General features: G+C 37.1%; 2 protein-coding genes across 8 annotated transcripts in view; one reads left to right on the forward strand and one right to left on the reverse strand.

The window, feature by feature from the left end:
- Nucleotides 1-9,124, reverse strand: part of AIMP1 (aminoacyl tRNA synthetase complex interacting multifunctional protein 1) — a 168,117-nt gene extending 158,993 nt beyond the window's left edge. The window contains exon 1 of one of the 2 annotated variants that reach the window (XM_073805005.1): nt 9,001-9,124. In XM_073805005.1, the coding sequence (XP_073661106.1) occupies nt 9,001-9,002 (2 nt within the window). In that variant the 5' untranslated portion in view covers nt 9,003-9,124. The remainder of the gene's footprint in view (nt 1-9,000) is intronic. The other variant, XM_033856796.2, reaches the window with a different exon arrangement.
- A 198-nt stretch (nt 9,125-9,322) lies between these two features.
- Nucleotides 9,323-23,898, forward strand: part of TBCK (TBC1 domain containing kinase) — a 240,499-nt gene continuing 225,923 nt past the window's right edge. For 3 of the 6 annotated variants that reach the window (XR_004526637.2, XM_019927768.3, XM_073805004.1), the window contains exons 1-2: nt 9,324-9,626; nt 16,775-16,996. Coding sequence is in view for 4 of the 6 variants with exons in the window: in XM_019927768.3 (XP_019783327.1) it covers nt 16,804-16,996 (193 nt within the window). In the remaining 2 variants the exon portion in view is untranslated. Of the gene's footprint in view, nt 9,631-16,774; nt 16,997-23,898 lie in introns of all 6 variants that reach the window. The other 3 variants (XR_012331921.1, XM_019927771.3, XM_019927769.3) reach the window with 2 other exon arrangements.

Below are 23,898 nucleotides of genomic sequence, written 5' to 3' on the forward strand. Positions count from 1 at the left end.
ATTGTTTAGCCTCCATGTGTTTGTGTTTTTTATGTTGTTTGCCCTGTAATTCATTTCTAATCTCATAGCATTGTGGTCAGAAAAGATGCTTGATATGATTTCAATTTTCTTAAATTTACTGTGGCTTGATTTGTGACCCAAGATGTTATTTATCCTGGAGAATGTTCCATGTGCACTTGAGAAAAAAGTGTTATCTGCTGTTTTGGGTTGGAATGTTCTATAAATATCAGTTAAATCTATCTGGTCTATTGTGTCATTTAAAGCTTGTGTTTCCTTATTTTCATTTTGGATGTTGTGTCCATTGCTGTAAGTGAGGTGTTAACGTCCCCCACTATTACTGTGTTACTGTCAATTTCCTCTTTTATAGCTGTTAGCAGTTGCCTTATGTATTGAGCTGCTCCTATGTTGGGTGCTTATATAATTGTTATATCTTCTTGGATTGATCCCTTGATCATTATGTAGTGTCCTTCCTTGTCTCTTGTAACATTGTTTATTTTAAAGTCTATTTTATCTGATATAAGTATAGATACTCCAGCTTTCTTTTGATTTCCATTTGCATGGAATATCTTTTTCCATCCCCTCACTTTCAGTCTGTATGTGTCCCTAGGTCTGAAGTGGGTCTCTTGTAGACAGCATATAGATGGGTCTTGTTTTTGTATCCATTCATCCAGTCTTTGTCTTTTGGTTGGGGCATTTAATCCATTTACATTCAAGGTTATTATCGATATGTATGCTCCTATTACCATTTTCTTAATTGTTTTGGGTTTGTTTTTGTGGGTCTTTTTCTTGTGTTTCTCACTGAGAGAAGTTTCTTAGCATTTGTTGTAAAGCTGGTTTGCGGTGCGGAATTCTCTTAGCTTTTGCTTGTCTGAAAAGCTTTTGACTTCTCCATCGAATGTGAATGGGATCCTTGCAGGGTAGAGTAATCTTGGTTGTAGGTTTTTCTCTTTCATCACTTTAAGTACATCCTGCCAGTCCCTTTTGGCCTGCAGTTTCTGCTGAAAAATGAGCTGATAACCTTACAAGGATTCCTTTGTATGTTATTTTCTGTTTTTCCCTTGCTGCTTTTAATATTTTTTCTTTGAATTTAATTTTTGTTAGTTTGATTAATATGTGTCTTGGTGTGTTTTTCCTAGGGTTTATCCTGTATGGGACTCTCTGTGCTTCCTGGAATTGGGTGACTATTTCCTTTCCCATCTTAGGGACGTTTTCAACTATGATCTCTTCAAATATTACACCCTTTATTTTTCTCTTCTTCTTCTGCGATCCCTATAATTTGAATGTGGTGTTGTCCCAGAGGTCTCTGAGATTGTCTTCAATTCTTTGCATTTTTTTTCTTTATTCTGCCCCTCAGCAGTTATTTCCACCATTTTGTCTTCCAGCTCACTTATTCGTTATTCTGCCTCAGTTTTTCTGATATTGATTCCTTCTAGTGTATTTTTCATTTCAGTTATTGTGTTCTTTCTGTTTGCTCTTTAGTTGTTCTAGATCTTTGTTAAACATTTCTTGTGTTTTCTCAATCCGTGCCTCCATTCTATTTCCAAGATTCTGGATCTTCTTTACTATTATTACTCTGAATTCTTTTCCAGGTAGATTGCCTGTTTCCTCTTCATTTATTTCATCTTCTGTAGGTTTTTACCTTGCTCCTTCATCTGTGACATATTTTTTGTCATCTCATCTTTTTTGTTGTTGTTTAATAAGTGGGATTATGTTCCTGTTTTACTGGTTGTTTGGCCTGAGACTTTAATAGTGGGGTTTTTAGGCTATTGGGCAGAGCTGGGTCTTGGTGCTGAGATGAGGAATTCTGTGAGACCTCACTCTGACGAATATTCCCTGGGGTCTGAGGTTCTGTTAGTCCAGTGGTTTGGACTCAGAGCTCCCACCTCAGGAGCTTGAGCCCAACCCCGGGCTCATGAACCAAGACCCTGCAAGCTGCCTGGTGTGGCAGAAAAAAAGAAACAAAAAACACAATAACGAAGTAAAAAATAAAATCAGACTAGGAAACTAACAGATATGTTAGGAAGAATATAAAATAAAATGTAGATGAATCAAGTACTGGAAGGTTTATCAGTATCACAATACTAAAAAAGAGGAGGGAAAAGAAAAAAAAGAAATACAGGGGGCAAAGGCCTTGGCTGTGGACTGTGGGACCTATGCAAGGGTGAGGTTTGGGTGGTAGGCGGGGCCAATTCTCAGTACCCACAGGGCTGGAAAAGGCTCTGGGGGCTGTGGGGGTTGGGCTTAGGCTCAAGGAACAGAAGGGGCCCAGATGTGCCTCCCGAACCCTGGTCTCAAGAGGGCAGGGGACCTCACCTCGGAGCCCAGCAGGCTTCATGGGCTCGAGTGAGTGGGGACAGTGCCCTCCTCTCCTCTCCTGCTCCTCCAGTCTGGGAGGGCCCCTCCCACCTGCCTCTCCTGTTCTCCCCTAAGCCTCCTTCCTATGCCCCCAAGGACCCACATGACCTGGAGGGGGCTTTGGAGGGCAGGGGATCACCCTGGGAGCTCAGCAGGCTCCCCAGGCTCGAGTGGGCACGGCAATTGCCCTCTGCTCCTCTCCCACTCATCCTGGATGGCCCCTCCCGCCTGCCTCTCCTGATCTCCCTAGCCTCCCTCCTATGCCCCCAAGGACCCACGCGGCCTAGATGGGGGTTTGGTGGCAGGGGCTGGCCTGGAAGCTCAGCAGGCTCCCCATGCCACAGTGGATGGGGCAATCGCCCTCCACTCCTCCCAGAGGGCCCCTCCCACCTGCCTCTCCTGATCTCTCCGGCCTCAGGGGTGCTGATTCTGTCTGGCCTCCAGTTCTCCTCCCCTCTCAGTCCCCCTACATCCTACTGGTTCACTTTGGGGTTCCTCCCATCTTCTTGGGCATCAGAGGTCCCCACCAGCGGCTGGCAGGCACCCTAGTTGTGGGGAGACGCTAACTCCGTGTCTTCCCACATAGCCATTTGACTCTGCCTCTGGATTAATTTCTAATCAGGTCTATGTGTTGACAAACCTGTTCTCAAATATTAAGAACTATTTATTGATTTTAGAATTAGAAGCTCTGGAAACAGGTTTTCTAGTACTTGTTGATTAACTGTCATTTAAACTTTTCAAAAATACAAGTAGGATGCATAAGTTTATGTCAATGTTTTCTAGTAGTATGCAGATAATGATTGCTACCACAGGTAGGAGAGCATAGTTTTTTTTGAAAAAAGCATTTACAGCCAACAAATCTTGGTTGAATCACATACTACCAGCTGTGTGACAAACTTGGTAAAGGTACTTAACTTCTCTATGCTTCATGTTCTTAATTTATAAAATGAGGATACTTTCACCTGATTTCACCTACTTCCTCAGCATCTCCTTTTTCTTATCCCTTTAATGCTGATGTTCTCAATGGTTTGATCCTGAACTCTAGTCTCTTCTAGGGATTATAAATGGTCACCAAACAGATCAGTATTTGAAACAACTGAATGTGAATGCCTTTAAGCAAGGCAAAACAGACTTCACCCACCATTCCCTGTTTGCCATTTATGTTACTAGCCAGGTCCCTATAAATAACACATTCATGACCCAAATTTTACTTATGGTCCCTGATTTTGAGTATGTGCCAGATTTATAGTAGGAAGCAAGATTAAACATGTTCCTTGTACTCACTACACTTTAGACAAATGGGAGACACACAGAAAACTGGAGAAAATTTTTTAAAAGAGGTTATGTTTAGGGCAACACTGTTAGCTTAACAACATCATTGCTTAAAGCTCAGAAAAATGTTTTGCCATTCAATCCAGCGCTCATTTCACTACTCTGTGCCAACTGCTCCAGTGATTTTCAATTTTACATTGAGTACCTGCTGGATTTCAAAACTTCAGAAGTTTCCTTAGTCTCCTCCGAACGTTTTTTTTGGTGGAGGGGTATGCAGGCCTCTCACTGTTGTGGCCTCTCCCATTGTGGAGAACAGGCTCCAGACGCACAGGCTCAGCGGCCATGGCTCATGGGCCCAGTTGCTCCGCGGCATGTGGGATCTTCCCGAACTGGGGCACAAACCCGTGTCCCCTGCATCGGCAGGCGGACTCTCAACCACTGTGCCACCAGGGAATCCCGTCCTCCGAACTTTTAATATGCTAACACGTAAAGGGTTTCTCACAGATGATAAAGTTAATAATAATAGGTAACATTTGAAGAGCATTTATTGTGGGCTGGCTAAATGCTTTACACAGATCATCTACAAATACAGTAATTATCTCCATTATACAGAGAAGAAAACTTGACTTAAAATTAATTTGCCAATTAATGTGGCTAGTTAGTAAATGATTGAAACTTAGGTCTGTCTGATTCTGGAGTTATTTCTTTTAATGCCCAAGCTATAATTTCTGTAAAGGGTATACTTATGAAGCATTTCCCAAAGTATTTAGCCACGGAATACTAAGCAAGGAACACCTAATTAACATTTATTTGAACTAGTATTTTCTAAAACAGTTTGGGAATTCTGGCTTAGTCTGCATCAAAATTTTAAAAAAAAGATTATGTGATTAAAATAGATATAATATTTAATCACATGCACAGTAATTACAAATCTAAAACATTGACAGGAAAACAGTACACTGAGTATGTTAACTGTAGTTGGATAGTAAGACTCAAGACTTTTTTTTCTTTTTCCTACACTAAATTTAAAAAAATAAACATTTTTTATGATAAAAAGCTTTTGAAAAGTATTATCTAAATTATTCTGCCCTTTCACATTAATTCTGTTCTTCTCAACATAATCACCATATTTCATCAAACCTAAAAAGCTACTGTAAGATGCCACTAATCATAAAATCAGGTGAAGCTGGTTTTAGCAGATACATGAATTTAGACTACATCTGAATCATTAAAACACACACATAAAAGATTACTTCAGAGATTCCTATCATTTCTAAATGACTTCCCTTTACCTCAGCAATCTCTACAGTAGTCTTCCCCACTGATTTTGAAATTGCCAGTACTTTTTAAAAATTAACAAATCCCCTACCCTGGGCTCTCAATGTTAGGAACCAAACATAAACTATTGCTTTGAAATGGAAGTTTTAAGTGCAGACTTTCATTTTTACTTTATAGTACAGAGAACTCCACAAAAATTTGGAAGTGATTCTCTTTCTCAAAATATCTGATTTCACTGTTTCATAATTGCAATTCGGTAAAAATTTATATTCTCCTTAGACACTCTAAGTATTGTATTTCATCATATATAAGATACCATCAATTGTAAAATGACTCCAATCATAAGATGCTGCATTATTTTGGGTACCATTAAGGAAAAAAACCACGGCTGATTTAACTGACCTAATGTTCTCTTACACTTAGTCACATCCTGTATTATGTATTGAAATACCTGTTTTGAATTTATCCTTATTTTTATCTTATATCACTCTTGTGTTTCCATGAATTTCTTTTTTGAAAACTGAAGTATAGTTAATTTACAATGTTGTGTTAGTTTCAAGTATATAGCAAAGTGATTGTTTTATATATATATTTCCCTTTTCAGAGTTTTTACAGTACAGGTTATTACAAGACACTGAGTATATTTCCTTGTGCTATATAGTAGGTCCTTATTTACATATTTTATATATAGTAGTGTATATATGTTAATCCCAAACTCCTAATTTATTTCTTCCATGTATTTCTGCAAACACAGTAACTTTTTATTTAAGTGCTAAATGATCTTTTAAAGGATACTTAAGAGATTAAACTCAACAACTATGCACCAACAGTACACACAGCTCAACTGAACTAATGACAATATTATCAGTTATAACCAAGTTTGCGTAAGTTGGGCAGTGACAACGATGTCACAGCTGCTATTTAGTCTATAATGAGTTTAAAACTTTGAATACCCCACTATTTCAGAGCTATAAATATGAGAAAAATATGTCTCTCAGAACTAGTGAACTACAGTAATTTTAATCACTTTTTTCTCTCTTCTACCACCACCCCTATTCTTACCTTCCAAACTTCTTTCCTCCATTTGTTTTGTAATCTAATCACCAAGCTACCCCACTCTAAGAACATTTATTACAGTTCTACACAATGCAGCTCTAGGTTAAAACTCCTGCTAGGATTTAAAATGTGTCAAAAGTCAGAATTTTTAAACAGGTAAATTAAAAAATTAAACATTTTGAGAAATATTTGTCAAAACACAGAAAGATATAAAACTATGCTTTTTGTGAAAGTTCATTTTATTCTTTTTGTTTTTATTCTAAGCATGTGATCAGGGAATGAATTCAAATGCCAGCTATGCCACTCATTAGCTGTGTGACTTTCTTTTTTTTTTATTATTGAAGTATAGTTAATTTACAATGTTGTGTTAGTTTCAGGTGTGCAGCAAAGTAATTCATATATACATACTTTTCCAGATTCTTTTCCCATATAGGTTGTTACAAAATATTGAGTATAGTTCCCCATGCTATACAGTAGGTCCTTGTTATTTATCTGTTTTATATATAGTAGTGCGTATAAGTTACTCCCAAATTCCTAATTTACCCCCCCCCCCCACATACTTTTCCCCTTTGGTAACCATAAGTTTGTTTTCTATGTCTGTGAGTCTGTTTCTGTTTTGTAAGTAAGTTCATTTTTAGATTCCACATATAAGTGATATCATATACTTGTCTTTCTCTGTCTGACTTCATTTCATATGATAATCTCTAGGTCCATCCATGTTACTACAAATGGCATTATTTCATTCTTTTTATGGCTGAGTAATATTCCATCGTGTGTGTGTGTGTGTATGTATATATATACACCACATTTTCTCTATCCATTCATCTCTTGATGGATATTTAAGTTGCTTCCATGTGTTGCCTATTGTAAATAATGCTTCAGTAAACACCGGGGTGCATGTATCTTTTTGAATTATAGTTTTCTCCACATATATTCCCAGAAGTAGGACTGCAGGATCATACTGTAGCTCTATTTTTAGTTTTTTAAGGAACCTCCATACTGTTCTCCATAGCAGCTGTACCAATTTACATTCCCACCAACAGTGCAAAAGGGTTCCCTTTCCTCCACACCCTCTCCAGCATTTATTATTTGTAGACTTTTTGATGATGGCCATTCGAACTAGTGTGAGGTGATACCTCACTGTAGTTTTTATTTGCATTTCTCTAATAATTAGCGACATTGAGCATCTTTTCATGTGTCTCTCAGCCATCTGCATGTCTTCTTTGGAGAAATGTCTATTTAGATCTTCTGCCCATTTTTTGATTGGGTTGCAAGATGAACACTACAATAGTCCAGTTAACATCCTTTACCATACATAGTTACAATTTTTTTCTTGTGATGAGAACCATCAAGATCCAGTCTCCTAGCTATTTTCTAATATGCAAAACAGTATTAACTACAGTCACCATGCTGTACATTACATCCCCATGGCTTATTCATTTTATAACTGGAAATTTGTATTTATGCTTGATTGTTTTTCTCTACTCACCAGAGAGCCTTCTTCCCGTTTACTAATGAGGACACTGGGGATCCTGGAGGGCTTAAGGGATGGCTATGAGGGTATGGCTAAGAGAAGACAGTCCATGTGTTTCAGATACTACGGACATTAACACAGAAAACCTTTTTGTCCAGTGACATATGTATAAAATTTTAAAAGGGGTATGTCTAGGTCTCCCATGGCCCACTTACCAAACAAGGTCATGTTTTAGCGGGCTCAGATTTTCCCCAATAGGATTTAACCAAACCTTTCCACCCACAGATGTACTCACCACTATCTTTCTTCCATTTCTTAACCAAAAACACAGTTAATAACAGTAGCCACTACTTTAATGAGCCTGGCACATTACATACATTGTCATTTAATCTTTATAACCTTGTGAGACAATAAGGTTATAGATAAACTCAGAGAAATTATGTGACTTGTCTAAATCCATTCAAATATTAAATGGTAAAGCCATGATTTTAACTCGTGTTTGTTACTCCTAACCTCACAATACAAGTCATTTTAAAAGTGTTTCCGAAACCTAATTAAAGAAAATTAACTGGCCATCCATTAAAATTCTTGCATACCTAAATTAAGAGCACTAAGAATCTGACAGGTCATTTCTTACCACCCTTAGTCAAGCCACTATCATATCTCCTCTGGATTTATGTAAAAGCCTCCTAACTGGTGTTTCTTCCACCTCATTCTCTCCAGTCTATTCTTGAGAGCAACTAGAGAGATTCTTTTAAAAAGGAAGTAAGTACTCCACTGCTCAAAACCCTCCAATGGGTTAGACGCCCTCAAGATCCTTCATGACCTGTTCCGGATCTCTGATTCTTTCTCCAGCTTTAGTTGCTTCACTCAACTCTGACCTACAGGCTTCCTTGCTGTTCAGGAGAGTTCCTGACTGATGGCTTTTGCAATGTCTGGTCCGTCTGCCTGACTGCACCTCCCCAAAACAGCCTAACGATTAACTCTCTTGCTTCTGTCAGCTCTTGACTGAAGAGTGATCTTTTCAGTGAGACCTTCCTTGGCCATACTAAAATTTCAACCTATATCCTCCTTCCCGGCTTCACTATTTTTGTTTTCAGCAGTCATTACGACCTAAGATACGGCATGCTTTTCTTAACTTTGTTTAGTATGTATGCTCAATAAAATGTGAACTACAGGGAGACAGGAATTTTTGTCTGTTTTGTTCATTGCTTTTTACCGATGCCTAAAACAGTGTTTAGAACATGGTGGGCGCTGAATAACTACTTGTGGAATAAACGAATTCCTGTCACCGCCTCCCGGTTCTCTCACACATGCAAAAATAAACATGTTTGTGCATATATCTTTTCCAGTAACATCCTTCCCCTCGGCCCCGCATCCCATTTCTCAAACTTGGCTCCTTCAAAAGGTCCCAAGCTGTTCCCTACTTCCTCATGCCAAGATTGGCGCTGCTGTGGGCCGACTTCCCCGCAGGCCAGGTCCTATTATCCGAAGGCCACTAAGGGACAGGGGACTCTTATGTTCGCAATCCCCGTACCCCGGGACCCTCTGCGGACGACACTCACATGTACCGGTGAACAGGCGGAACCTCGGCCGTCTCGGCCCGGAGCCGGTAAGAACAGCCTCCCGCTCACGAAGGCAGCAAGAAAGGACCCAATGAGGTGTCCTCGCTAAACGCCTGAGCGGTCCACAGATTCTTCTTCAAATTCAGTGGCCCCCTTCCCGTGCGCTGCCACACCACACTCCCCGTCGTCCATTCCTTCAGCCAATAACGCCAACCATTCCGCACCTCTTCCTCGGTCTCTGTATTTTGTCGCCAGGTTGGGCGAGAGGCAAGACGCCGGACGTCGGGGTCTTTCTTTAGAGTTTCGTCGCGGACGCTGTGAGGTCAGAGGAAAAGGCCGAGCTGAGGGTGGTCGAGGGGAGAGCTGGGAGCTGTCAGCGGAGAACGCTGGGGTCGCTCTCCTGGCCGGAGGCGAGGCAGTCAACTCCGGCTGACTTAAGCTGGCGGGCAAAGGGCAATCTCTGAGCTCCCGGCGCTCCAGGAGCAGCCTCTTGTAGAAGCACCTGAAATGCAGGGTCTGGTGCACTAAGCAATAGCGGCAACACCAGCTCCAGCGACAGCTTTGGGGCCCTGTGTAGGAGCTCCATCCCCTTGTCTTTGTGTCCGCCTGCGTCCCCAGACCCAGAGGCAGGTATTTGGGTTTCCCAGTTTTCTGTGTCGTAGTGGTCGGGGCTGGTGGGAGGTAGAGGAAGGTCAGGTGCAGCGAGCGGCCTCGCATTTCCGCCGTGAGTGATAGAGACCACCGGTGCAGCTGCTGGCTGCTGAGTACCGTCTCCATCCCTACCTACAGCCCGCCTTCCCCCTACACACCTGAGTCCTTTGAGGACTGCAGGCGGCTCTTAGAAAGGATCTTCCACCTGACAGTTTCAGAGAATTTGGAATCGGCTCTCCCGTTGCTCAACATAGATTAAACTCTTGCTTTGGTTTGTTTCTTGTTTTCAAAGGCTTAGTCAGTTGTCCAGATGTGGCATTCACTTGTGCAGTGAAAGAATGTGAACGAGTGGAAGTTTCTTTAGAATTGTTAGTGGTTGCTTTTCAAGGCGTCTTGTCCATGTTTTTATTTGGGACAGAAAAACAACTTTTTGCGGGAAAGTACATAAAATAAATGAAACCCATTGAAGAAATGTGTAAACTGTTTTATTCGTAACGAAATATGCATCTTTTGCCCTATTTTTTTACCTTTTTCCCTTTATGATGCATTTCCCCTTAAAGTTCTTTGAGGGCGGATATTGTGTCCTGTTCACTGGTGGCCCCGAAGCTGGAAAAACACCTGACTTAAAATAGGAGCTTCAGGATATTTGTTGAATGAATGAATTTTCAAACCCAACTCCTTATGTTGTTTTTTTTCCTCAACTAATCTCTCACCTCAGTTGTTTTTTCCACTGGCTTTCTTCCACTCACCAAGCGGAAAAAAATCTATGTCTGTGTATTTGTTATGTGTAAACCTTTATGTGCACCCATCTAAGAGGTAGTTGAAGCAGAACACTGATGAAATGTTTAACGCCAACTACTGTTCTATCGTTTTGAATTATTTGCATTTTCTTTATTTGGTTATTTGATTTTTAGTTGTCTAAGTGACAGAAGTATCTAATGGAAGATCGAATAGCATAGTATAAAAGGACTGCCTAATAAAATGCAACAGCTCAGGCTCTTCCTTCCTACCCTCAGTTATGTTACTTCAGAGATAATAATTTTTAACCTTTTCTAATTTTAGGTCTGTATGTTGAACAAGTTAAACTGCTAATTCTTTTTATTTTAATTGACTTCTTAAGATAGGCCACAACATCCACAACCTCTCGACCGCAATTTTTTTTTTAATAATTTTTATTGAAATACAGTTGATTTACAATGTTGTGGGTTTTTTTTTTTTTTTTTTTTTTGGCTGCACTGGGTTTTCGTTGCTGTGCGTGGGCTTCTCATTGCCGTGGCTTCTCTTGTTGGGGAGCACGAGCTCTAAGCGCGTGGGCTCAGTAGTTGTGGCACACGGGCTCTAGAACGCAGGCTCAGTAGTTGTGGCGCACAGGCTTAGTTGCTCCGCGGCATGTGGGCTCTTCCCGAACCAACGCTCCAACCCGTGTCCCCTGCACTGGCAGGTGGATTCTTAACCACTGTGCCACCAGGGAAGCCCTCTTCTACAAATTTTTGAATCGTTATCTCAATTTTTAGTTTTCATATTGGTTAATTTTAGAATTCTAAGTAATATATTTAAACTTAATTTTTTTCATATGAACTTTTGAAAATACTTATATTTGGCTCCTTATTTTGTAAAATGAGGGAAGTAGAGACTCTACCTTCCTTTACCGCCACAGAAACTGCATCCATTCCCACCTTCCCTTAGGTGGACCTTTACTTGTACGTTGTCAAGGTTATTAATAGTTACAGTATATTTCTTAACTGCAGTTGTTTTTTGCTTTGTTTATGTGTTTAAAAACTAGTAAAATGTTACAATATTATAGCTTTGTAAATAATCTTCAATGCTGAGCCAAGACATATGCTATTATACATTTCCTTCCCAATGTTTTAATTTCATGACCTTTGTACCACTCTAACAAGAAGATTTGTAATATTAACGTCCAACTGATTACTCTTTCTTCCTCTCCAATAACAAAAATTATGCCATAGTTAAATGTGCTTAATTTTTTGGATTATATACTTCTAATGTAGCTTTTGGCTCTCCTCACTTTCACAGAGTACTTTGCACTTTCTTTGAGGGAAAAGATGCATGTGCTCTATTCACCACATCCTCTCATTCTTTGTATGAGAACCTCCCTTACTCTGCTTGAAGATATTCCCTTCTGTTTAATTGGAACAGATTACTTTCTAGTCGTTTGGTGCAGCTTCTATACTGGATTATATTCATTGAATTCTTGAGTAAGATACATTGTTTCTTAACTCCATGTCTTTTATTATTTGGTTTTCTCCTCTGTTTTGTTAGAATACATCCTAAAGAAACTTATTCATGAAGGTATGTGGATGGTGATTTTAGTTTTTAATGTTTGCGTAGTTGTAAATTATTATTTTGCTATTATGAATGATAGTTTGGCTAGATAAAGAAACAAAATTATGTTTCTTCCAACTTTTCAAGGCTTCACCATCTTCTAACTTCTGTTGTTGCTCATGAGAATGAGTGTCTGATCTTGATTTGTTGATGCCTGAACTATTTGTTTTCTCTCTGAAATGATTTAAATTTTTAGTTATGCTTGATGCTTTGAAAATTTGTCATGGCATGTCTTGGTCTGAGTTTATTCTCCTTGCAGTTAACTCATTTGATGGAGCTAGCATAAATGTCTCCATTTGGGTCTTCTTTCATTTATTCTCCTTGAAATTAGAAGCCTTTTTAATTTGAAGGTACATATTTCCCTTCAATTGTGGGGAATTTTCTCCCATCTTTTGTAATTTATTCTCTTTTATTTTTCCCTGTTCCCTTTTTTTGAAATGCCTATAAGGTGGTTGTTGAATTCTTGGGTTGATTCACTATGTGTGTTAACTTTTCTGTTATGCTTTTTTTAATCTATTTACCCATTTGCTTCATGTTCTGAGTAATTGTCTCAATTTTATTTTCTAACACTTCTATCTAGTTTGGTAATCATATGTTTAAGTACCAAGCACTAACTTTTAAAATTATTATTTTCTCATATTCTCTTAATTTTGTTTCATTTTCTTTTTTTAAATGAGATGAAATTTACATATATTAGAGTACACTGATTTTAAGTGATCCGTTTGAGGAGTTTTGATACATGTGAACAAAAGTGACAAACACCACCCTAATCAAGATGTGAAACATTTGGACTACTCCAGAAAGTTCCTATGTTTCCCTCTCCAATCCTGTCCCCGCCCCCCCCCCACACCCACCCAGCCAAGGCACTACAATTCTCTTTTTTATCACTATAGTTTATAACTGTAGTTCTAGAACTACATTTAAATGGAGCCATAGGATATACACTCTTATGTGTCTACTGCTTTCATCAACATAATATTTTTGAGATACATCCATATTTTGGCATGGTTGTTCCTTTTTTGTTGCTTTTGAATAGCATTTCATTGGATGAATATGCTACAACTTGTTTATCAGTTCACTTGTATGATGTTTACATTGCTTCCAGTTTGGGGCTGTTATGAGTAAAACTTCTGTGAACATTCTTGTACAAGTATTTTTATGGACAAATATTTTAAGTTTTCTCGGGTAAGTACCGAGTAGGAGTGGAATTTCTGAGTCATAAGGGGTATTTTTAACTTTAGGACAGTTTTCCAAACAGTTTTTCAAAGTTCTTGTGTCATTTTAACACTACCATCAGCAGCAGAGTATCAGCTCCAGTTCCACATTTTTCTCAACACTTGGTATTGCCAGTCATTCCAATTTTAGCCTTTCTGGTAGGTGTGAAATGGTATATTGTTATGCTTTTAATTTGCACTTCCCTGCTGATTAATTATATTGAGAACTTTTTCATGTGCTTATTGTCTATTTGTATTCCTTCTTTGTGAAAAATACATGTTTCAGACTTTTACCTATTTTTGTTTTTCTTTTTATTATTGAGTTGTAGGCATTCTTTATATATTCTAAGTCTATTATCATATATACAAACATACATATAATACATATACATCTATTTGATAAAAATGTTATATATAGATATAAATAATATTTTTCTTAACTTTGGCTTGGATTTTTATTTTCTCAAATGTGATTTTTGATGTGCAATGTTTTTAATTTTGATGAAGCCCACTTTATAAAGTTAATTTTTTATGGCTTTTTTTTATCCTGCTTCAGAAATCTTTGCCTATCCTAAGGTTGCAAAAATATTCTGTGTTTTTTGGGGGTTTTTTTTTTTGTAGAAGACTTACAGTTTTAGCTTTTACATTTAGGTCTATAATCCATATCAGATTTTTGTGGATGTAGCAGTAGGAGTTGAGGTTAATTTTTTCCCATGTGGATGTATTGTTTTAGCACCATTCGTTAAAAAGACTATCCTTTTCCTATTGAATTCACTGGCCTTTGTTGAAAATCAATTCATTGTATTTAAAAATATTTTTCATTTTAAAATTTAAAAATTTTTTTCAATTTTTATGAAATATACTGTATATAGCACATATATATAAATAGATAGAAATATAGAATATGGGAATTATGGAGCATAATAATAATATGAACACCCTTAACCCACCAATTAAGAATAAGAATATTACTCAAAATTTTTGAAGCTTCTTATGGGTTATTCCCTAATCTTATGACTGTTTTTCATATAGTGGTAACCCTAGCCTCAGGTTTTCTTTTTAATTCCTTTAAGTTTTGGATATATTCTTACCTCATATGTAAGTATTCCTGAATTATTTATTATTTAGCTTTTATGGTTTTTGAATTTTATGAATATTGGCATAAGTTTTGTGTGACTTTTTTTCCTGCTCAACATTATATTTCTAGCATTCATCTGTATTATTAAATGTTGCTATAGTTTGCTTGTTTTCCATCCTGTGTGTTCTTCCATCAAATGAATGTACCACAGTTTATTTAGCCATTCACTTCTGTGTGGACATTTAAGTTGTTTCCAGTTTAGAGATAATAGAAACAATACCACCCTGATCTTTCTTGGTTTCTGCTTGTGTATGTGTGTAGGAGTTTCTGCAGGAACAAAATAGTGTCAAACTGTCTTCCAAAGTCATTGTACCAATTTACACTCTGTTTCTCCATAATCTAACATTGTGTATTATCAGATTTCTTAATTTTTACTGTCTCACAGGTATAAATTCTCATGTGATTTTAATGAACAATTTCTTGAATATTAATGAGGTTTATCTTCTCATATATGTGGCAATTCCTTTTCATTCTTTTATAAAATATGTTTTTCCATACCTCCTTTTTTATATAATTGGTGTAATATCTTCTCAAAATTTTCTCAAAACTTTCTAAATTTATTAGAGTTAGTTTTGGTTTGGGGTTTTTTTTCATAAATTATTTTGGTTGCATCCAGGGCAGATTTTTTTTTTTGGTTTATTTTATTTTTTGCCCTTTATGCTATAGTCTTTCCTCAACTATCTGATGATTCCTGGACAGTTCCTCATTTAAGAGTTAAGGAAGACTGTCTGGGAGCATTTTGTATGTGGATAGGCTTTTTGACTGGAATACCCTGTTTTAGGATGGCTTGGTAGACAGCCAGATCTTAACTGGGGTCTTACAAATTCCAGAATTAAGAGGAGTTTGCTTTTGTCCACGGTGCTCATACCAACTATTTATTGTAATTCTCACACAGTTTATTTTATTCCTTTAGGGATGAACCATTTTGTTTTTTGTTTTTCTTTTGCTTAGAGGATAAATAACTGGCCAGGGGCTTCCCTGGTGGTGCAGTGGTTGAGAGTTCGCCTGCGATGCAGGGGACACGGGTTCATGCCCCGGTCCGGGAAGATCCCACATGCCGTGGAGCGGCTGGGCCCGTGAGCCATGGCCGCTGAGCCTGCGCGTCCGGAGCCTGTGCTCCGCAACGGGAGAGGCCACAACAGTGAGAGGCCCGCGTACCAAAAAAACAACAAGAAAAACCAAACAAACAAACAAATAACTGGCCAATACTGGGGGGCTGGTGGCAGAGTTGACTCTTCTGTTCTTCAGCCTTTCAAATTATCTTTCTCATTTCAAACCTTCTTATGACTGCTGCTGTTCACCATTGTTCCTGCCTTCTATGAATCTGAAGCCTCTGAACTGAAGAGGCTGAGCAAAACTTCTTGACTGTATCATAGGTTGTAGCATCCTTCTTTCTGTTTCTTGTGACAATACTCTTCTATATGCAAAATGCTTTACAGGAGTTTCTTGAAGTCTTTCATCAGCTCAAGGCCTTTTTCTGTCCTCTTCCTTGTTATGAGTTTATACATTTTAAAACAGTTCTTTTTAATGTTTTAATGAGGTTTCTGGGCAGGCATATGAAAAGCAGTCTGTTAACTTGATTTAGAATTCCAGATTTTTATTGTAAAAGCTGAGAAGAGAAGAATGCAATGCTTGACCAATGGAATGTCTTTTTCATGAGACACGTGGGTGAGAGAGATATTTTTTGTTGGAGGACCTTTTTTGTTGTGGTTGTCATAATGTGATTCAGATTTTGGAGCAAGTTTTTTAATCTTCAGGCTGCTCCATGATAAAACTCTGGGACACCATTTGCTTTGGAATCTATGCTGCTAGGACCCCTCAGGATCTACACATAGAACATCTATTTCTAACCTAGAGGCAATAACATCTGTCAAGATCATTGAGGGGATTAAAACATCACTTGTAAAGCACCTAGCACAGAAACAAAAATTGATTAGTTAAGTAACATTATAGTGCTGTCTGTTATCTAGTTTAATTTTTATACTATTAATAGAGTCCTTGATTATTTAAAGTTTCTGGTTGGTATCCTTATTTCCTTTTTCCTGACTCCCCTCACTCTGAAAAAGGAAACTCTGTGGGTTATTCAAGCTTTAGGTAAAGAGAAGAGCCTTACTGATATGAATATGCAATAACAAACTTCCTCTAAACTCTTAGAACTGTCAGACATCCTTGTAGAGGGAATGTTCTGTCTTTCCTTTATATGCCATTGAAAATCTTTGATTTTGATTTAGAGCTGCAATATAAATTCATGATTGGGTGGTTTTTCCTCTTTGATATTGTCTTGAAATTTTTTAACTTTTTTTTTTTAACTGTAAAGTGTACAGATTGGCATTTTCCTCCAAGTTATATTAGTTATCATGTTTAAGGTCAGAAAACACTGGCTTAAGGTCTAGTTGATCTATCAAAAACTTCTCTCCTTTTCTAGGTTATCTTGGAAGATCTAGGACTCCAAAAATGTTTCCCTTGAAGGATGCCGAAATGGGTGCCTTTACCTTCTTTGCCTCTGCTCTGCCACATGATGTTTGTGGGAGCAACGGGCTTCCTCTCACACCAAATTCCATCAAAATTTTAGGGCGCTTTCAAATCCTTAAGACCATCACGCACCCCAGACTGTGCCAGTATGTGGATATTTCTCGGGGAAAGCATGGTAAGTTGCTGTTGTTGTCTCCTATTTTGTGTTCTCTACCCTGTTACCCTGGTTAGGTTATAATATACATTGTAAAAATATAAAGTAATCAGTATGTGTGTGTACAAGTGCCTTCATCTTTCACTCTAGCCAAACTGCATCATTTAAGTTTTCCTTACTACATTTGAATGATTCATATTTCCTAGATCTGAGAATCAAGATTTTTAATTTTCCCTTTCAGGGAAGCCACCTATTCTCAAGCATTTCTTCACCTCTCTAAAAAGGAAATGAAAGTTCTAAAGTTAGAAACTTTAGAATTGTTTATGAGAGTGTATTTTATGATTGAAAGTAATAATTTGGGTTAAGTTTCTTCAAATGAAAAGAGAGTCACTAATTTTTTTACCTCTTTGGAGCTGCATTAGTCTTTTCATACAGGATTTCATTTGGAAAAGTTGAACTGTATTGGTTAAAAAGTCAGTGTTTCACCAGGAAGATGTTTACTGCCTTTTTTCCTTCCGTAGCCTGTATCTTAGTCCATTCCGGCTGCTAAAATAAGACACCATAAACCGAGTGGCTTATAAACAAGAAAGGTTTATTTCTCACAGTTCTGGAGATTAAGGCACCAGCAGATTCCATGTCTGGTGAGGCCCGCTTCTTCATTGACAGCCGTCTTCTCACTGTAACCTCACATGGTGGGAGTGGGAAGGGTGTTCTCTCAGGCCTCTTTTGTAAGATCACACCTCCCAAAGCCCCACCCCCAAACACCATCACACTGAGGATTAGGTGTCAACATATGGATGTGGGTGGGGGGGACACAAATGTTCAATCTGTAGCACCCCTTGAACGTGCTTATGTTAGCAATATTTTAATTATTTTAAAATTATTTTCGAAAGCTTAATTGCATGCTGAGGTTCCATTTCTTAGAATTATTTTAAATGCATCTCACTGAAATATATTTAATTTTTCTAACAAAATGATTTATGAAAGTTAACTCTATATACTTGCTGATATTACCCTGTTTTTATTCCTACAAAAATGGCATTTTCAGGTGTTTCAACCTAACATTAATAAAGACGCTCAAAAAATGCAAACTGTATTTCCTTTATTGTTTTGCTGAAAAACAGGCTAAATGATACTTTCAAGGTTATGCCTCTTAAAAAATAGTTGCTCTGAAAGTTTTCTAGACTGAGTAGAAAATGTTTTTTGTAATAAATATTATTGATGGCTAATATTTATTGAGTGTTTATTATATATTAGGCAGTATTCTAAGCTTTACATATTTTAATTAACTTAATGCTTACAACCTTACAATGAGGTAGAAACAGATAAGGAAATTGAGGCACAAAGCAATTAAGTAACTTCTGGCAAGTTTGTTGTTTAAAAACAAGCTAACAAAAAACCTTTTGCTAACGTTTTTATTTGATAAATGGCTTCAATGACATTAACTAAATTATAGAACTCATTTGGGGCTTTTTATATAATCGAGTACTTGATAGATATGGTCAATCCCTGAATGCCTCAAACACCACCCCGCCAATCCAATTACAAGTTCTAAAGAATTTCCGCTTGTGGGGTTGACCTAGTTCCAAAATCACTCCAAACTTAGCAATATAGTGGACCCTCATTGTCGTCTGTAGCAAGTAACCATAATTAGTATTGCTGTTTTACATCTGCAAATTTGGAGTATGCCTGTCTTCCCAAAGTCTTGCCACTTTACTCAGTTCTTAGGACTTCTTCATCCTTGTATCCTGAAGTGCCCTTTATTTCCTCCCACTGTGTCTGGAAGCCTGTTTGGAGCATCACTTCATATGACTGCGGTCTTGCCTCTGTCCAGTTTTCCCTAGGCTTTCTTTTCGTGGGATAATTGACTCAGTAGTCCTAGATACTTCTTGAGCTCCTTCTTTTCATCCCACTATCTAAATGAGGCCCTGTAAACACTAAACTAGGAAAAACCTTATGACATTATCCCTTTGGGGAACACAACTGCTAACTGCCCAGGAACCGTCTTTTTAGTTATAAATGTGAGATAGGAACTAATCTCCTTAGACAGTTAGACTCTCTTAATGTAGAACCCAGCTCAACATCTAGGTAGTCTCTTTAGGCCCATCCACCATATTGCTGGTTACTCTGTTTCCCCTGCTTTCCCTGCTCCTGGATCTCAGCAGCCCTTTCTTCTAGGGACACACAGGTCATGGATGTGTGTAAAATTCATATATTTTAAGTTTGGCTGCCTGGAATGAAAATATCAGTGATTGTCAAAAGGTTAGGGAATTTGATTATTTTTTAACTATTGGCAATGTTCGTTGTCCTGAAAAGTTGTATGCATCATAAGGTGTAAATAAATTAGAATAAGTGTCGATGTGAAGGTCTTTTTGTTCCAAAACATCCCAGTCATTTCAGTTGAATTTAGTTTGAAAAGTTTGAAAAGGCTCTACGCAACAGTCTCCTTAGTGAACAACACATATTTCTCGATGATTTAATACCACATGATTTTGGTTTGGACTCCACTTAATTGTCTCCTCAAAGAATTTTGATTTTGGTTCCTTTCCCCCCTTTATTCTGTTCTTACTATACAGATATCTCACAGTTTGTCATTGTTAGTCCCCCACCTCCCCACCTTTCGCTTTTTACTTGGAGTAATGTGTGACATGTGGTCTGTTTTACTAACATTATGTTTTTACATGTTAGGTTAGCTCAGAAGTCAGGCTCTCAGTGTTTCCTATGGATCATTCAAAACTGATTCAAGATGATGTTAGTTTCTTGCTAGCTCAGCAGAATAATGTATTTAAACTCGAGAACAGTGTACATTAGAATTTGTGCACTTGATTTATTAAAGAGAAGTTGAGTAAAATATCTTTAAAAGAAAAAAGTCAATAAAGCATGAAAATACTTAAGTTAACAAACTTAATTTTTTCTTTTGAACTTGAAATCTCAGCAGTTTTAGAAGCAGAATAAGGATTATAAATGGTAATACATTCCATTTTATTTGGTATTGGTTACCCAGAAATCTTTTGTTTATTGCTGGGAAAATCAAGAAAAAAATTATTTTAACTAATAGATTTGAAATTTATGTAGAGAATAATAGAATTGTTAAGAACCTGTAAAATAATGTATTCTATATCTCTAGCTGCATATATATTTCAACCTAAGTGTCTATATCAGTTTAGAGTCCCATCAAAGAAACAAAACCAGTAGGAGATAGATAGCTTAGATAGTTACACAGATATAGATTAATTGCTTGGAATTGGTTTATGTGATTTTGGGGTTGGGTAGACTCATCTGAAATCCATAGGGCAGGTCATCAAGGACAAGCTGAAATTTTAGACAACAGCTGAAGTCACAGTCCAAGTGTGGAGTTTCTTCTCCAGAGAAGAGTCTATTCTGCTCTTAAGGCCTTTATAACTGATTGAATCAGGATCACCCAGATTATCTAGGATAATCTTCCTTACTTAAGGTAAACTAATTGTAGATTTCATTTATTAAATGCCTTCACAGTAACACCTAGATTAGTGTTTTAATAACCGGAGACTATAGCCTAGCCATGTTGACTCGTAAAACTGACAATCACAGTAACCTAGTAACAATACTGTTTTTTAAGCACAGAATTTTTCTTTATCAGTTTTACTGTATAAATATTTATTTAGAGATTCTCTTTAAAAGGTAATGAGCTAGTCTCAGTTTTTAATGTGAATAACAAAAGAATGATGCAGTAACTATATTCTAATAACCTTTCATGTTTTAACGCATTTACAATTTCTTTAAGTTTCTTTAAGTTAAAAAAGTTTCTTTTAATCTTTCAGTCTGTTTTAGTCCCTCTTTTTATTCAACTACTTTATTATCTGTCTTGCTTAATACTGTACTCTCTTCCATTTCTTAGCATTGACTTAAAACATACAGTTCAAACTGTATGTATGCTACAGTTATACTTGGCATTCATCAACTATTTGTTAGAAGAAAGATTATTTCACGGTTCTTGTATGTTCTACTCTTTAAAGTTCATCTTGGTGTCACATTTGTTTTTTATAAATAATGCCACTACATTGCTGACTTATATTTGGCACATTATGATTCTCAAATATTTCTGTCATATTTTATTCTGTGAAATATATTATTTTATAACAAACAGAAGTTATTTTCAAATAGTGGCCCTGAGTTTCAGAATGAAGACTCTCTAACGATATTTTGAAAAAACTGGTTCATATTGGAAACATTGTTTTGGTATACACTATGTTACCTCTGGGAGAATCTGTGATATTCTGCCAAGGATTATGGTTCTGCTGTCTTACAGTAATACTTTAAAGGTCCATAATATCCTAAAGCTTTGGCAAACTCTGGCTTATGATATTTTAAAGGAGTTTCCTGAAGAAGCCTGATAATTTTTTTTTCCCTAAATCATTTTAAGCCTGACAAATTTTAGGCTAATGCCAAACACTTTGAAAATCCTTCATAGATATGGAGACTTATGAATATATAATTAAAAATTATTCATTAATGGGATATGCACATTTTAACATATTCTGATGGTTTTGTTTTACATTAAAATCAGTACTAATGTGGTGTTATTATGCCTAGTTTACAACATAGGCATATACTTTCCTATGCAGGACACACTTCTGTTTAGACAATGACTGTCATTATGTGAGTCTCATTCATTTCTAATGGCTACATTGAGCCTTTGCTCAAGTTAACTCATTTAACACGTATTTTTTAATTAGATGCTTATATGTTTGAGGTATAATTCTAGACACTGGGGATGCATTTTAAACAAGACCAGTATCCTTCCTGCTATCATGAAATGCATTATCTAGTAGAGAACAAAGGCATTAGATAAAAATGTCTACAGATCTTTAGGAGTTGAAATAAGTGCTACAAAAGAAAAGTACATAGTGGAATAGATTATGTGATAGGAGGAGTAAATTGATTTGGGGGGACCAGGAAAGTGTTCCTGGAGGAAATCATATTTAACTGAGTAATGAATAATAATAATAGCTAACTCTTAGGGCTTCTTATGTGCCAGGTTCTTATTATGTATTAACTCATTTCAACCTCACAACAGTTTTATGAGGTAGGTACTGTTGTTTTACGGAAGAGGAAACCTTGGCATAGAGAGGTTAGCAAACTCCCCCAAGGTCACATAACTAATGAGTATTAAACCTAAAATTTGAGCCCAGACAGAATAGTCTGTGCTCTTAACCACTATGTTTCATGATAGGAGTTAACTGGGAGGAGGAACAAGGAAGATCATTTTAGACAATGGGAATCCATGTGCTAGTATTTTAAGGTAGGAAAGGGAAAGGAAGACCAGTGTAACTGTAAGTTGGTGAGTGACAGACAAAATAACAAAAAATAAAGCTAGACAGGGAGTTACGTATTCAGATTTATTAATTATTATATTATCGCTTAGGTTTTAGTATGAAAATATGTCGGAGGGGGAATAAGAATTAATATGAGAAGATTAGTTAAGAGATTGTTGTAGTAATCTAACGAGGGATGATGTTGGATTGGACCCAGATTGTGGCAGATGGAGCAAACTTTACAGATTCTGGAAACATATGGGAAATAGAAATAGCAGGGCTTTTTCTTTGGATTTGAGAAAGGGAGATTACTCCTAAATTTGTAGCTGGAGCAGCTGGCAGGATAGTGGTACCATTTACTGAAACAGTACTAAAGGGAAAGGCTTAAGGAGCAAAATATAAATTCAGTTTGAGTCCTGTTGTGTTTGAGGTAACTTTTATATTAAAGTGAGAAACTGGCTATAAAAGCCTGGAGTTCAGAAGAGAGTTCTGGGCTTGAGATAAAATTTAAGAGTCTTTCAACCTTGGAAGTAAATAAGGAGAAAACACAGTCTGAAGACCCAGAATCAAAGGTGGAGGTACTAGAAGCATTTAAATTTGGGTAGAAGAGGTACCAGTCTACAGAGGAGACTGAGGAGAGGTAGCCAGATAGGTGTAAGGAAAATTGACAAAATGTGGTAAGAGGGAAAACAAAGGAATGCTGCTTCCCATTTTGGTTTTCTGACAATATTATTTACTTTTTCCTTCTAGAACTTCACAGTTGTGCTAAATTGCTTGGCATTCAACTTTGCATGCTCTTTTCTTTATTGAATTGAAGAACTAGAACTTTTATCTCAACTTGCTTTCCTATTTTTTTCCTTTGTTTCTCCTCATTAAATGTTCTTTCAAATTTAATTTTCTTTAAGTTTAGATCACTTGGAGTTTTTTTCTGAAAGTGATAGTTTTCATTTATAGTTTTAAAATTTTGTGTTTCAGATCATTCTATATAATGCCACCACCTCAGTTTGAGCTTCCAAGATGTGACCCATACAATATCCTGCCCCCACACCTCACATGATTGCCTGTGTACCATTGTCCTTCATCTCTCCTCCCAGCAGGCAAGACCATACCTTGAATCAGTCCTTCCCATCTTCTGCTCTCAGTTTTCTACCTTTGCCGTTTTTCATTTTCAAATGAAAGACATTCTTTCATCTAAAAAGGAAAAGAGTTTGTTGATCTGCTGCTGTGTCAGACAACGTGTTAGTCACTAGGTACCTGATGATTACATTAAAAATGTATAGACCTTCAAAACTGTGCTGTCTTATTCCTAAACAGTTGATCTGTTGGAAAATAAAAATTACATCATGATATAGATTGTGCCCACCAAAATTTTATATTATTACTAATCTCAGCAAGCCCCATGATGTTACAAGTAACCCCAAGTTGATTTTCTGTTCTTTCTCCATAGTCATGATTCAGAACATTTCTACTTTTCTCAAATTTCTGAACTCAGTTTCAAAAACCTTATATTTGAACCAGACCATCAAGACAGTTTGTCCCTAGCTCCCAATTTCCCCTTCACTTCAAAATTTCTTTATATCTTCATCCAAGCTTTTTCTTCTCCTAGTCTGTGTCAGAAGAAGGATTACT

The sequence above is a fragment of the Tursiops truncatus genome, chromosome 5, assembly GCF_011762595.2.
Source record: "Tursiops truncatus isolate mTurTru1 chromosome 5, mTurTru1.mat.Y, whole genome shotgun sequence".
NCBI lineage: Eukaryota > Metazoa > Chordata > Mammalia > Artiodactyla > Delphinidae > Tursiops > Tursiops truncatus.